The sequence below is a fragment of the Protopterus annectens genome, chromosome 2.part1 (assembly GCF_019279795.1).
Source record: "Protopterus annectens isolate FY-2018-M chromosome 2.part1, PAN1.0, whole genome shotgun sequence".
Classification (NCBI taxonomy): Eukaryota; Metazoa; Chordata; order Ceratodontiformes; family Protopteridae; genus Protopterus; species Protopterus annectens.
The window spans coordinates 1,838,130,228-1,838,145,551 of NC_056729.1; the positions used below are offsets into that span (position 1 = coordinate 1,838,130,228).

Genomic DNA, 15,324 nt, shown 5'->3' on the forward strand with positions numbered 1-15,324 from the left:
CCATGAATACTATGAGACATCACAGCCTTAGATTTAGTGCATACCCCATACCCCCATGAATACTATGAGACATCACAGCCTTAGACTTAGTGCATACCCCATACCCCCATGCATACTATAAGACATCACAGCCTTAGACTTAGTGCAAACCCCATACCCCCATGAATACTGAGACATCACAGCCTTAGACTTAGTGCATACCCCATACCCCCCATGAATACTATGAGAGATCACAACCTTAGACTTAGTACATACCCCATACCCCCATGAATACAATGAGACATCACAGCCTTAAACTTAGTGCATAACCCATACCTCCCCATGAATATTATGAGACATCACAGCCTTAGACTTAGTGCATACCCCATACCCCCCATGAACAATATGAGACATCACAGCCTTAAACTTAGTGCATACCCCATACCCCCATGAATTCTGTGAGATATCACAGCCTTAGACTTAGTGCATACCCCATACCCCCCATGAACACTATGAGACATCACAGCCTTAGTCTTAGAGCATACCCCATACCCCCATGAATACTATGAGACATCACAGCCTTAGAGTTAGTGCATACCCCATACCCCCATGAACACTATGAGACATCACAGCCTTAGTCTTAGTGCATACCCCATACCCCCATGAACACTATGAGACATCACAGCCTTAGTCTTAGTGCATACCCCATACCCCCATGAATACTATGAGACATCACAGCCTTAGACTTAGTGCATACCCCATACCCCCCATGAACACTATGAGACATCACAGCTTTAGTCTTAGAGCATACCCCATACCCCCATGAACACTATGAGACATCACAGCCTTAGTCTTAGTGCATACCCCATACCCCCATGAATACTATGAGACATCACAGCCTTAGACTTAGTGCATACCCCCATGAATACTATGACACATCACAGTCTTAGACTTAGTGCATACCCCATACCTCCCCATGAACAGTATGAGACATCACAGCCTTAGACTTAGTGCTTACCCCCCATGAATACTGTGAGACATCACAGCCTTAGACTTAGTGCATACCCCCCTATAAGTCTGCACTTTCACGAATCACAGTTATGGTCCACAGACTTTCAATGGGGGGGCACTGGCCCCATTCACTGATTGTGGGGAACAAGCTCCTTACCACCTCCACTTACTAGGGAAAGGGTACAAGCAGGAAATTAGATAAAAAAGAACTTTCTCAGAGTAAAACGTGATCGTATCACTCAGGAAAAGGCTGTTGGTTTGCCCCAGTTTAACCTTTACACTTCATACTGTGTCACCCCAGTTTAACCTTTTACACTTCACACTGTGTCACCCCAGTTTAACCTTTACACTTCACACTGTGTCGACCCAGTTTAACCTTTACACTTCACGCTGTGTTTCCAGAATTGCAGTTTACAAGCTCCTCACTACCTCTACTTACTAGGGAAGGTGGACAAGTAGCAAATTACCCCACTGAGGTTAAAATTCCTTACTACCTGCACTTACTAGGGAAAGGGGACAATCAGTGAATTATCCCACTGGGGTTTAAACTCCTTACCATCTGCACTTACTAGGGAAGGGAGAAAGCAGTGAATTACTCCACTGGGGTTAAACTTCCTTACTACCTGCACTTACTAAGGAAGGGGGACAATCAGTGAATTATCCAACTGGGGTTAAAACTCCTTACCACCTGCACTTACTAGGGAAGGGCAAAAGCAGTGAATTACCCCACTGGGGTTAAAAATCCTTACCACCTGCACTTACTAGGGAAGGAGAACAAGCAATGAATTATTCCACTGTTGTACAAACTCCTTACAACCTCCATTTACCGCAGCTGGTGTACAAGTAGTACATTTTTCCCATTCACTGATAGTGGGGTACAAACTCCTTAATATCTCCCATCACTGGGTCAGGGTGCAAGCAGTGTACTGTCACAACTCAGGGATGGGGGGATACAAGCTCTGTACCATCTTCACTTACTACAGCTGGAATACAAACAGTGCACTGCTCTATTCACTGATGATGGGGTACAAGCACTTTAGTAGCTCCATTTACTGGATCTGGGGTACAAGTAGTACAACGGACCCACTCAGGGATGGTGGGAAATGAGCTCTGAACCATCTTCATTCTCTCTGGAGCTGGGATACGAGTAGCACACTTCCCCTGTTCACTGATAGTGGGGTACAAGCTTCTTACTATTTAAATTTACTGGAGCTGGGGAACAGATAATGCAGTGAACCCACTCAAGGCTGGTGGGGTATAAAGTCGGTATCATCTTCTCTTTCTGGAGCTGGAGTGCAATCAGTGCACTTCCCCCAATCATTGATAGTGGGGTTTAAGGTCCTTGGTATCTTCTATTACTGGAGCTGGGGTACAAACAATGCATTGAACCCACTCAGAGATAATAGTGGACAAGCTCTGTACCATCTTCTCTCACTAGCGCTGGGGTACAAGCAGTACACTTCATCAGTCACTGATAATGGGGTACAAGCTCCTTGGTATCTTCTGTTACTGGAGCTGGGTTACAAGAAATGCAAATCCCCATTTCACGGATAGTGGGGTACAAGCTCCTTATTATCTCCATTTATTGAAGCTGGGGAAAAAGTAGAGCAAACTTGGTACCATCCTCTCTCACTACAGTTGGGGTACAAGGGTACAAGATGTGTACTGTTCCCACTCATGGATGATGAGTGTAATCTCCATATTGTCCCCCATTCACCTGAGGTACAAGCAATAGTCTGTCACCCATCCACTACTGGCAAGGTAAAAGCTCAGTAATACAACCCTCACCAGAACTGGGATTTGAGACATATACTAACCCATCTCACTGGAAATGATTTAAAAGGAGAGTAGTTTCCAAACTTACTGATGGTAGGTTATAAATTCTGAACCATGTCAACTCAGTGGTGGCTGAGGAAGGAGCTCACTGAGGGTGAGGCACAAACTCTGCATTATGCATCTTTAGTGACGGCTGAGAAACCAGCAGGGAACCACTCCTATTAACTGAGGTGGGTGTAGCAGCATCTCCCATTCACTGATGGTGGGGGCAGTAGCCTCTCCCATTCACTGATGGTGGGGGGATAGCAGCATCTCCCATTCACTGATGGTGGGGGTTGCAGCATCTCCCATTCACTGATGGTGGGGGTAGTAGCCTCCATCGTTGATGGTGGGTGGGGGGCATCCTCCTCTGATGGGCTGGGATGGGTAGGTAGCAGCATCTCCCATGCAGGGGGGGGTGGGGGCTCCCATTCACTGATGGTGGGGGGGTAGCAGCATCTCCTATTCACTGATGGTGGGGGTAGCAGCATCTCCCATTCACTGATGGTAGGGGTAGCAGCATCTCCCATTCACTGATGGTGGGGGTAGCATCCTCTCCCATTCACTGATGGTGGGGGGGTAGCAGCATCTCCCATTCATTGATGGTGGGGGTAGTAGCCTCTCCCATTCATTGATGGTGGGGGGCAGCAGCCTCTCCCATTCACTGATGGTGGGGGCAGTAGCCTCTTCCATTCACTGATGCTGGGGGGCAGCAACCTCTCCTATTCACTGATGGTGGTGGTGGTAGTAGCCTCTCCCATTCACTGATGGTGGGGTAGCAGCCTCTCCTTTTCACTGATGGTGGGGGTAGTAGCCTCTCCCATTCACTAATGGTGGGGGGGGTAGCAGCATCTTCCATTCATTTATGGTGGGGGGCAGCAGCCTTTCCCATTCATCAATGGTGGTGGTGGTAGTAGACTCTCCCATTCACTGATGGTGGGGGTAGCAGCCTCTCCTTTTCACTGATGGTGGGGGCAGTAGCCTCTCCCATTCACTGATGGTGAGGGGTAGCAGCATCTTCCATTCATTGATGGCCATCACCTCTCCTGCTCAGCTGGTGAACCTGGGAATATTGAGGCATGGTGGAGGGCAGCAGCCTTTCCCATTCATTGATGGTGGGGGGCAGCAGCCTCTCCCATTCATCGATGGTGGGGGTAGTAGCCTCTCTCACTCACTGATGGTGGGGGGGGTAGCAGCCTCTCCCATTCACTTAAGGTGGGGGGCAGCAGCCTCTCCCATTCATTGATGGTGCAGGGTAGCAGTCTCTCCTATTCACTGAAGGTGGGGGTAGTGGCCTCTCCCATTCACAGATCGTGGGGGTAGCAGCCTTTCCCATTTACTGATGGTGGGGGGCAGCAGCCTCTCCCATTCATCGATGGTGGGGGTAGCAGCCTTGCACTACATTTCTGATGAAGGATTGGGTTCAGACTCTGTGCTACATCAGCTAAATAAGGACTGAGACACAAGCCTTAAACAACCCCAGCATAGGGTGGGGCTATAAAACCTGTGCTACTGCACTCACTGAGATCTGGGTTCACTACTTCCCAATAAGTAGGGAACAAGCCCTGTGCATAGACTATTACTGAATATGAAGGTAAAGTGTTTAAGCTATTCACCCACCCACATACAGAGTCAGAGCATAAGCTCTGCAACATCTAGTTCAGTGATGGCGGAGATTACATGCCCTGTACTATACCCATTCATTGAGGGTGGGGTGCAGTCTGGAACTAGTGCTTTTCAATGGAACCTGGGGTGCAAAACTTGCAATACCACATTCATTGAATGAAGGGTACAAACCCCTGCACCATCCCACTCAGTGAGTGATGGGGTATTAAACCATGCACCATCCAGCTCACAAAGCATGGGGTAGAAACTCTGGATCACCTCCACCACTGAGTGGGAGGTGCAAACACTGTAACACCCTACTCATTGACAGATGGGGTATAAACCCTTGACTATTCAACTCACAAAGGGTTGGGAAACAAGCCCTATATCACCCAACTCACTGACAGAGAGGTACAAACCTGTACCATCCTACTCAGTGAGGGCTGGGGTGTAATCCCTGTACCATCCTATTCTGTGAGGGCTGAGGAGTAATTCCTGTACCATCCTATTCAGTGAGGGCTGGGGTGTAATCCCTGTACCATCCTATTCAGTGAGAGCTGAGGTGAAATCTCTGTACCATCCTATTCAGTGAGGGCTGGGGTGTAATCCCTGTACCACCCTATTCAGTGAGGGCTGGGGTGTAATCCCTGTAACATCCGATTCAGTGGGGGCTGGGGTGTAATCCCTGTACCATCCTATTCAGTGAGGGCTGGGGTGTAATCCCTGTACCATCCTATTCAGTGAGGGCTGGGGTGTAATCCCTGTACCATCCTATTCAGTGAGGGCTGGGGTGTAATCCCTGTACCATCCCATTCAGTGAGGGCTGGGGTGTAATCCCTGTACCATCCTATTCAGTGAGGACTTGGGTGTAATCCCTGTACCATCCTATTCAGTGAGGGCTGGGGTGTAATCCCTGTACCACCCTATTCAGTGAGGGCGGGGGTGTAATCCCTGTAACATCCTATTCAGTGGGGGGCTGGGGTGTAATCCCTGTACCATCCTATTCAGTGAGGGCTGGGGTGTAATCCCTGTACCATCTTATTCAGTGAGGGCTGGGGTGTAATCCCTGTACCATCCTATTCAGTGAGGGCTGGGGTGTAATCCCTGTACCACTTTGAGAAGGGGCGCAAACAAGCATTGCACCATCTACAACACTGAGAGAGGGGTGCAAACTCTGTACCATCCTATTCAGTGAGATGTGTGATATAAACCCTGCACCATTCCACTTAATTTGACAGGGGACAAAGCCTGCACCATCCCACTCAGTGAGAGATGGGTATAAACCCCACACCATCAAACTCACAAAAGATGTGGTACAAACCCTGCACCAACCCACTCTCTAAAATAGGAAAACAGTTGTTTTTAAGTTTGCTATGCCCCTATCAGTTAAAGGAAAAGTTACACCCCAGCATTCGCAGGCACATACAATTTACCCATCTCTACCTCTTTACTGCTCTAAAACCTTTAGGTAATTGTTGCAACTGTTTTTGCATCCTATTTCACGGAGCTTGTGTATTAAGAACATTGCCACAGCCAAGCTTGCATGTACAGAGAGGATACATTGCTTACCCGTGTTTTTACTGATGTAATCTCTCCCTGTGGGGGCTGCCTTCATGTTTAAACATCCCTGAGTACCCAGTGGTACAAAAGTGTAGTTGCACTGTTCCCAATTCTGCAGGTTTTGCCTTCTCAGTAGTTAACAGTGGTGTTCCCTCACTTTTAGTTTTTGTCTTTTAACAGCTACAGCAAAACTCTGTCTCAGGCCATTAGTTTACCTTGTTGTGCTGGCTGTGCTGAATCACTGAGTTTGAGAAGGCCCAGACTAATTGTCTCCCACACTAATGGGAGGTGTGGGCCGCTTTGCTCACCTGTCTCCCCCATTCCCCAACCACCCTCCCCCCAGATCCACACATTTTATCCCACAGCTGCCTCCCACATTTTAATGACATCATAAACCTGCTTAAGAACACAGCTACATATCCTAACAATTTCCATACATTCACACACTCTTTAGCATCCAAAAAATTAGTATTACCATCTTAAAACCATATTGATCACTATCCTATCTCATAGAGCATTCACATACATACCCTCCAAGGAATATAGCTGCTCAACACGGAAGAACTAGCTATCTGCCACTAGTGCTGGGATCTAAATGCCCCTCCCAGCCAACTATCAAACAAGACTGGCCCATCCCAATTATTTCACCTCTCATGAAAGTTTAAACCAAAAGTGGACATTAATAGAGCAAGAAAATAGTCTCTTGTGTCGACCTGGTATTAGTTAAACCAGCAGAACCAGTGTTTCCTGTACCAGCAGGCCTTACCTCACTCCAAAAATATACATGAAATGCACCATTTCCGCAGTCTCTAGTAACAGATTGGCCTGTCATCAGTTGAGCAGCATTCCTCCACAACTACTTTCCCTGATCACCCTTAAGACATATGCTGCATTGCAATCTTTTCTCCTGAAAATTAAGCAGCAACCTTGTAACCAGTCTGATAAAAACAATTCAAAGGTTAAAAAATATTTGACATTAGACTTTGATGAGACTGCTGCTTAATAAACAGATAGCTTTTTGTACATTACCATAGCTCAGGACCTGACTCTTTTCTCCGAGGATGAAACCAGCTCTGCTGCTCAACCTCATTACAAGCAGCTTTACTACATTTTCACCCCCATATCACTAAATATATTGGCCATAACATATCACCTGACTCTTCACTGCCCACATCAACCGATATACCCAACCAACTAAAACCTAATAAGTGACAAATTAGTTACAAAGCAGAAAACAACAATATTTTCCCCATCCTATCCTTCTCAATCCCCCCCCCAGAATATGTGCATCAGAATATTTGATGTACTTCTCTTCCTCCCATTTCCTCTTCTTCTCTTCCTCCCATTTCCTCTACTTCTCTTCCTCCCATTTCATCTACTTCTCTTCCTCCCATTTCCTCTACTTCTCTTCCTCCCATTTCCTCTACTTCTCTTCCTCCCATTTCCTCTACTTCTCTTCCTCCCATTTCCTCTACTTCTCTTCCTCCCATTTCCTCTACTTCTCTTCCTTCCATTTCCTCTACTTCTCTTCCTCCTATTTCCTCTACTTCTCTTCCTCCCATTTCCTCTCTATACCATTATTTCCCACCTCCCAGCATGCATACACATCTGTCTCCCCTGATAGGAACTTTAACTGTCCTAAGCCAATTAGTTACTTATGAATCATGCCCTATCTACACCCAAACCAAGTCCTCCAGATAAACTTCTTACCCCCCCATCCACAGATACAACTCCCTAATCTAGCTATCCCTCTTCAACACAGAAACATTCCTATGGGGAAAAAAACATACATCACCAACCTAAACCAAACACAAAATCCCACACTCCAGTGCAAAAAAAGATCCAAAAGCACTTCTCTGTAACCCCAAAAATGTCACCCCCCAATAAACTAATAAAGAGCAGAGATGTATACCCCAGACCTGACCCAACACTCGCCCCACCTAAACAAATGCAACACCCAACCAACCCAAACCCCCTGTGTAAAAACTACCATCTGCAGCAAACCTCTAAAACACAACAAACCTCAATTTCTTCCTCCAACCTAAAAATAATGTCAACACCCGCAGCATCTGCAATAAACTATCTGACCTTCACACTGGTTTGAATTACATCAACCCCACATCTTAGTTATCACTGAAACTTGGTTAAGCCCTGAAATTAAATATGAAGAAATCAATCCTCCTGATTACACCATCATTAGAAAGGAACAAATAGATAAATGGACTAGAGGTGTGACCATTGTCTTTCAAGCCATCTTACAAATCCTCACCCACCTCCCAACTATTCCACAACATAGCAATGAAGAAATACTAATTGCTAAACTCACTCTAAACAATCAGAAATCTATAATCATTGTAGCCCCTCACAAAAATGCCAAGACTATTAAAAACATACTTATCTATTTATCATCTACTTTCAACCCATTAACCATCCTGCTCAGCGACCCTAGCATAAATCGGACCTCTAACAGACCTAACTCTGCCCCTATAATGTTAACTTCAATCATTTTATTCAGATGATCCAATAACTAACCCAGTTTGATAAAGTATCCAAAAAAATCCATTCTAGACTACAGAAAAGTAAACTACCCATCCTCCTCCCAGACTCCCCCAGACTTTTCCAGACATCATCCCATCTACATCAATAGAGAATATCATAAGCCCCCCAAAAGTCCTATACTTTAACTCCGTGAGAAACTTGTATAATTTTGATAAATCCACATTTAATGATACACTTAGTCTAACTGGGATCCCCTCAAATATCTGCTTCTAGATGAAGCTGTCTGTCATTTCAATAGATCCTTCTTTACCACACTAAACCAACAAGAACTACTGTGACATAAACTAAACAGCTCATGAGAGATTGAGACAATGACTAGACACAAGGGCGCAAAACTAGGACCCATTCCTACCTAAATACATATCAGTGCCCCGGATACCACACAAACACACAAGTTTGTTAACATAAAAGGAACTTGTTTTCCAAAAACTAGACCACGTATACAAAAAGCTCCAAAACATTTTGGTAAAATCTAAACAATCTCCTAAAACCAGGCAGAAAACCCATCCCAAATTCTTTCTCATCTGAAACCAGTATGGACATTGCAAACAAATCCAACAAACACTTCATACCCAATACTGTACTTAACTGAAAGAATAACAACCTAAAACACCACACCTAATCCCTCATACCACAGCTCCACATCCCATCTCAACCTAACAACCACCCAGGCAAATATCATTACAAAATAAATTAAAAAAACTCAAACCCACAGCACTAGCTCCTGATAACCTTCCATCTGAGCACCTCAGTATAGCCACTGACACCATTTGCTACCCTGTATCTATCCTAATTAATAGATCCATTATGGAAAACTGTATCCCAGCCCTATGCAAAGCTTCCTTCATAACACATTTACACAAAGGTGGCACATCCGCGAAATATCAAACGTATAGCCAATAGCAACTCCTCCAAAAGTACCTGAAAAATTCATACTTTAGCAGCTCGTAGCCTTTATTCTTGATAACTAATTACTTTCTCCTACCCAGCCAGGCCTTGAATCCCCTCAGCACTGAAACTGCCCTGCTACATTTCCTAGATACCATTAATCAAAGTAAAAACTCCAGTTATTTAGTTTCCATCCTTTTCCTGGCATTCAACAAGATCTCAAATAAACTGTTCCTCCAAAGACTAAATGTTAAAGGCCTCACAACTCCCTCAACTAGCTGGTTCAGCTACCTAAACAATCACACCCAGGTTGTAAAATGGAATAACTTCCACTCCACCTTCCTTCTGATCACTACAGGAAGCCCGCAAGGCTCCATGCTTGGGCCAATACTTTTTGATATCTGTATTAATGACATGCACAAGGAATCAAAACTCATCACCATAATATAATATGCTGATTTCTGAACTTTAATTTTCTCAGCCCCAAATCTTCTCACCTTAGAAACAATCACAAACAACACTGACCATAACATTACCTCCTCAAGCAGCACAAACATTGAAAACATCACCTGCACAAAGTTACTAGGAGTTATCATTGGTAGCAAGTTAAAATGTGATCTGCACATTGGCACTGCAGTCGAAAAGAAACACTGCAAACTAGGTAATCTTTACATTGCAAAGTTCCAGCTAATTGATCAAGTTAAAAAAATAGCTGCCACATCCCTTCACTTTCCTACCCTCCTATATGTCTTAGCAATACTCATAAATCTCAACTCTTCCTCCAAACACAAAGTAGAACTACAACAAAATTAGTAAATTCGCCTGCAGCCTCACAAACCACTCCCATCACTGCACAGAGCTCAGCACCCTCAACTAGCTTGAACTTCCTCAACACGTTACCCTCTTGCAGCTACTTACAGCACACAAAATATTTCACCATCCACTTAATGCACTCTTGATGTCAAATCTCATCCAATGGCATATACCAAGTAAAACCAAATGATCCACAGAACTTAAAACTAACTTTTGCTAATAAATCTAATAATTATTACATTGACTCACTATTTTCTGTCACCATCTCCAAGGCATGGAGCAGACTTCCAAACCACATCAGGTTTTAAATAACCTGTTACAATTCAAATCTGTCCTATAATATCACCTGGCAACTAATAAACTATGCAATTGTACCACAGCTACAGTTTGAAGTATGTAACCCTAACTCTGTCTGCTATGGATACTATATGAGTGTATTAATGTAGTGTTTTTGATTCTAATCATAATATATTGAAAATATGTATTTCCTTAATCTGATACGCTTTGCAAATAATATTTGTTGACTATTTTTCCTTTTGAACTGTCAAAAATGTATCTCAATCTGTGTTTTACAGCTTTTCTCCCAAGACCTCCACTGAAAATGAGCACTTCAGTTCCCAGACGGACTTTCCTGGTAAACAAAAGCAAATAAATAAATAAATCCTACTCATTAAGGAGCAGTACAAACCCTACATCATCCCCTTCACCAAGAGAGGTGTGCGAACTCTGTACTTTGTCACACAGTGAGGACCGCAATGTAAACCATGCACCGTTCAACTCAACGAGTGCTGAGACAGGTTCTGGCTTCCTGCAGTCTTGCACTAGATTAAGTGGGAATCAGAGAAAATAAATAAATTAATGTTTTCTAAATATATGAGCTGTGTTTTCTGCATTTAAGATCAACACTATTTTACACAATGTAATGTTGTATACTAGTCTGGTTTTAAAAGTATTGCTGCCTTTCTCAAAGCCTATTCATGTACAGCTAAAACTCAAAGATGCAATTGAAGCCTCATCTACTTTAAAGCTGTAGATTTTACTGTAGAACTTACTTTGTCTTTTTCCACAAAGTCGATGAAGGAAGTACGTTCAATCTCCACTGGCTGTCCTTGTCGGTCATACATGGCCAGTACAAAGTGGAAGAAGTTGGACTTGCGTAAATTGGAAGGTGGCTGCTTCTCAAAGTGTGCACGGGCCAGGCCAGCTCCACTGAATTAAACAGAAGAAGAACAGAACTAAACAATACTGCTCCAGCACATTATACATTTACATATTGCCAAAGAGCATTATACATTTACATATTGCCCCAGGACATTATATATTTTCAAACTGCCTCAGGACATTATATATTTACATACTGCCCCATCACATTATATATTTACATACTGCTTCATGACATTATACATTTACATACTGCCTCAGGACACTATACATTTATATATCACCCTATGACATTATACAATTAGATACTGCCCCAGGACATTATATACTTTCATACCGCTTCAGGGCATTATACATTTACATACTGCCCCAGAGCATTACATATTTACATATTGCTCCAGGACAATATATATTTACATGCTGCCCCAGAGCATTATACAATTACATACAGCCCCAGGACATTATACATTTATATATTGCCCCAGAGCATTATATATATTACATACTGACTCAGAGCATTATACATTTACATACTGCCTCATCATTATACACTTACACATTACCACAGAGCATAATACATTTACATATTGCCCCAAGACATTATACATTTAAATACTGCCATGGAGCATTATACATTTACATACTGCCCCAGGATATTATACATTTACATACTGCTCCAGGATATCATATATTTACATACTACTTCAGGACGTTACCCAGGACATTATATATTTACATACTGCCCCAGGACATTATATATTTACATAACTTATTATTTAACGCTTCACAGCAGCTTAACAGATGGAAAAGCAGTAAAAGACTAGCTTGTAGACAAGAAAGTGATAACCACAATCTTCAAAGCAAATGAAACAAATCCTGTACAATCATACAACACAATTACAGAATACAGTGCAGCTTTTCAGACTTCCTAAAAGAAACGCATTTTCAGCTAGAAAAGTTCAAAGGATTCTCAAAAAGGAAACCTTGATGCTATAAAACATTGTTATGGTGCAGAAAAATACATTCTAACAATTGAGCAGAAAGTTGTGCTAATAGTAGCATGACTGCCTCTCGTGCATCCAGTAATTATAGCATTCAGATTAGTCTTCACTTACATCAACAATTACCCACCCTGGCAGTAACTACAGTATCACAAATACCTCTCACCCATCCTGGCATTAATTATAACACCCTAATATACCTTCACTCCACCAACAATTACGTACCCTGGTAGTAACTACAGTATCACAGATACCTCTCACCCATCCCTGATACTGTAGTAACTACAGTATCACAGATACCTCTCACCCATCCATGATACTGTAGTAACTACAGTATCACAGATACCTCTCACCCATCCTGGCAGTAATTATAACACCCTAATACACCTTCACCCCACCAACAATTACCCACCTTGGTAGTAACTACAGTATCACAAATACCTCTCACCCATCCCTCCAGTAATCATAATGCCCTAATACACCCTCACCCACCCCAATAATTACCCACCCTGTCAGTAACTAGAGTATCACAAATACTACTCACCTGTCCTGGCAGAAATAATAACACCCTAATATAACTTCACCTACCCCCAACAGTTATTACAGGACCTTGACTACCCCTTGCCCACCTTGGCAGAATCTGAAGTACCACAAATAACCCTCATCCACCCTGGAAGTGAGTGCAGAACCATGAATACCTCTTACTCATTCTGTCAGTAACTACACCATCCTATTTAACTTTCACCCATTCCAACACTTATAAAACTTTGCTTAGACCTCATCCACGCTAGAAGTGATTATCTTACCCTGAATACCCTTCATTTACTCTTTCAGTGATTCCAACAGCCTGAATACCCCTCACCCAGTCTGACAGGAAATATAGTACCATGGCTACCTCTCACTCAACCTGGTGGTGATTACAGCACCATGACTACCTTCCCCCACCCTGGCAATGACTACAGTACCAAGACTACCCCTTACCCATCCTGGAAGTTATTACAGTACCATAACTACCCCTCACCCACTCTGGCAGTGATTACAGTACCATAATTGCTTTCCTCCACCCTGGCAGAGATTACTGTACCATAACTACCCTCCCCCACTTTCAGTACCATGGTACAGTAATCACTGTCAGGGTGGGTGAGGGATAGTTACAGTACAATGACTGCCTTCCTCCACGCTGCCAGTGATTACAGTACCATAACTATCCCTCACCCACCCTGGCAGTGATTACTGTACCATAATTACCCTCCCCCACTTTCAGTACCATGTTTTCCCTCACCCACCCTGGCAGTGATTAAAGTACCATAACTACCTTCACCCACCCTGGCAGTGATTACAATACAATGACTACCCTCCCTCACCCTGGCTCATAGGTTCATAGTTCAGTACTAAGCTAACTGCCCTTGCGAGCCATTTTAAGCCTAGCCAATTATCCCTTGTGAGAATCAAACCCCGCACCTTGTGTTTGTAAGGCAAACACCTTAGCCATTAAGCCACCCTCCTGGCAGTGATTACAGTACCATAACTACCTCTCACCCACCATGGCAGTGATTACAGTACCATGACTAGCCCTCACCCACCCTGACAGTGATTACAGTACCATGACTACCACTCACTCACCCTGACAGTGATTTCAGTACCATGTTTCCCCTCACCCACCCTGGCAGTGATTAAAGTACCATAACTACCTTCACCCACCCTGGCAGTGATTACAGTACAATGACTACCCTCCCCCACCCTGGCTCATAGGTTCATAGTTCAGTACTAAGCTAACTGCCCTTGCGAGCCATTTTAAGCCTAGCCAATTATCCCTTGTGAGAATCAAACCCCGCACCTTGTGTTTGTAAGGCAAACACCTTAGCCATTAAGCCACCCTCCTGGCAGTGATTACAGTACCATAACTACCTCTCACCCACCATGGCAGTGATTACAGTACCATGACTAGCCCTCACCCACCCTGACAGTGATTACAGTACCATGACTACCACTCACTCACCCTGACAGTGATTTCTGTACCATGTTTCCCCTCACCCACCCTGGCAGTGATTACAGTACCATGACTACCCCTCACCCACCCTGACAGTGATTACTATACCATGACTACCCCTCACCCACCCTGACAGTGATTACAGTGCCATGACAACCCTCACCCACCCTGACAGTGATTACAGTACCATGATTACCCTTCAACCACCCTGGCAGTGATTACAGTACCATGACTACCCATCACCCACCCTGGCAGTGATTACAGTACCATGACTACCCCTCACCCACCCTGGCAGTGATTACAGTACCATGACTACTCCTCAACCAACCTGACAGTGATTACTGTACCATGACTACCCCTCATCCACCTCAAATCTGATGACTTTACCATGAGTAGCCATCACACAGCCTGACAGTGATTATAGTTCTCTGACTATCCCTTACCTACGCTAGCCTAGCTGTGGCTATAGCACACTGTGTGCCAATCAGCAGCCATTTTGCCAATCATATCTATATGTATGTCAAGCTGTCTATCTATATATCTATCTATCTATCTATCTATCTATCTATCTATCTATCTATCTATCTATTTATCTATCATCTATTTGTCTAGCTATCTATCTTTCTGTCTGTCTACGTATTTCCTTACCCACCCTACCACTGAATATAGTATCTTGAAAACAGGTCAATAGTGATTTTATGTGCTTTACTTGTTTGTTTATTAAGTACTTGTTACTTCGATTGCCTGTTAATTGGGAAGGTGCTCTGTACAAAAGGCCCTTTTCAGCCTTGACTCAGGTCCAACAGAGCAAATAAGAAACAACATACCATAAATTGTAGTACAAAAAAAATCATACAATATTAACTTTTGGCACAATTTACTGACACAGGTAAACACAATTTAAAACAAGGTAGGACTTTACAATATATTTACAACTTTTAC

At 43.6% G+C, this 15,324-nt stretch overlaps 1 protein-coding gene across 3 annotated transcripts in view; it reads right to left on the minus strand.

Annotated features, from left to right (window-relative positions):
• Nucleotides 1–15,324, minus strand: part of LOC122794658 (transcription factor COE3-like) — a 2,019,913-nt gene that overhangs the window by 1,558,777 nt on the left and 445,812 nt on the right. For all 3 annotated transcript variants that reach the window (XM_044063281.1, XM_044063282.1, XM_044063280.1), the window contains exon 2: nucleotides 11,283–11,439. In XM_044063281.1, coding sequence (XP_043919216.1) covers nucleotides 11,283–11,439 — 157 coding nt within the window. The remainder of the gene's footprint in view (nucleotides 1–11,282; nucleotides 11,440–15,324) is intronic.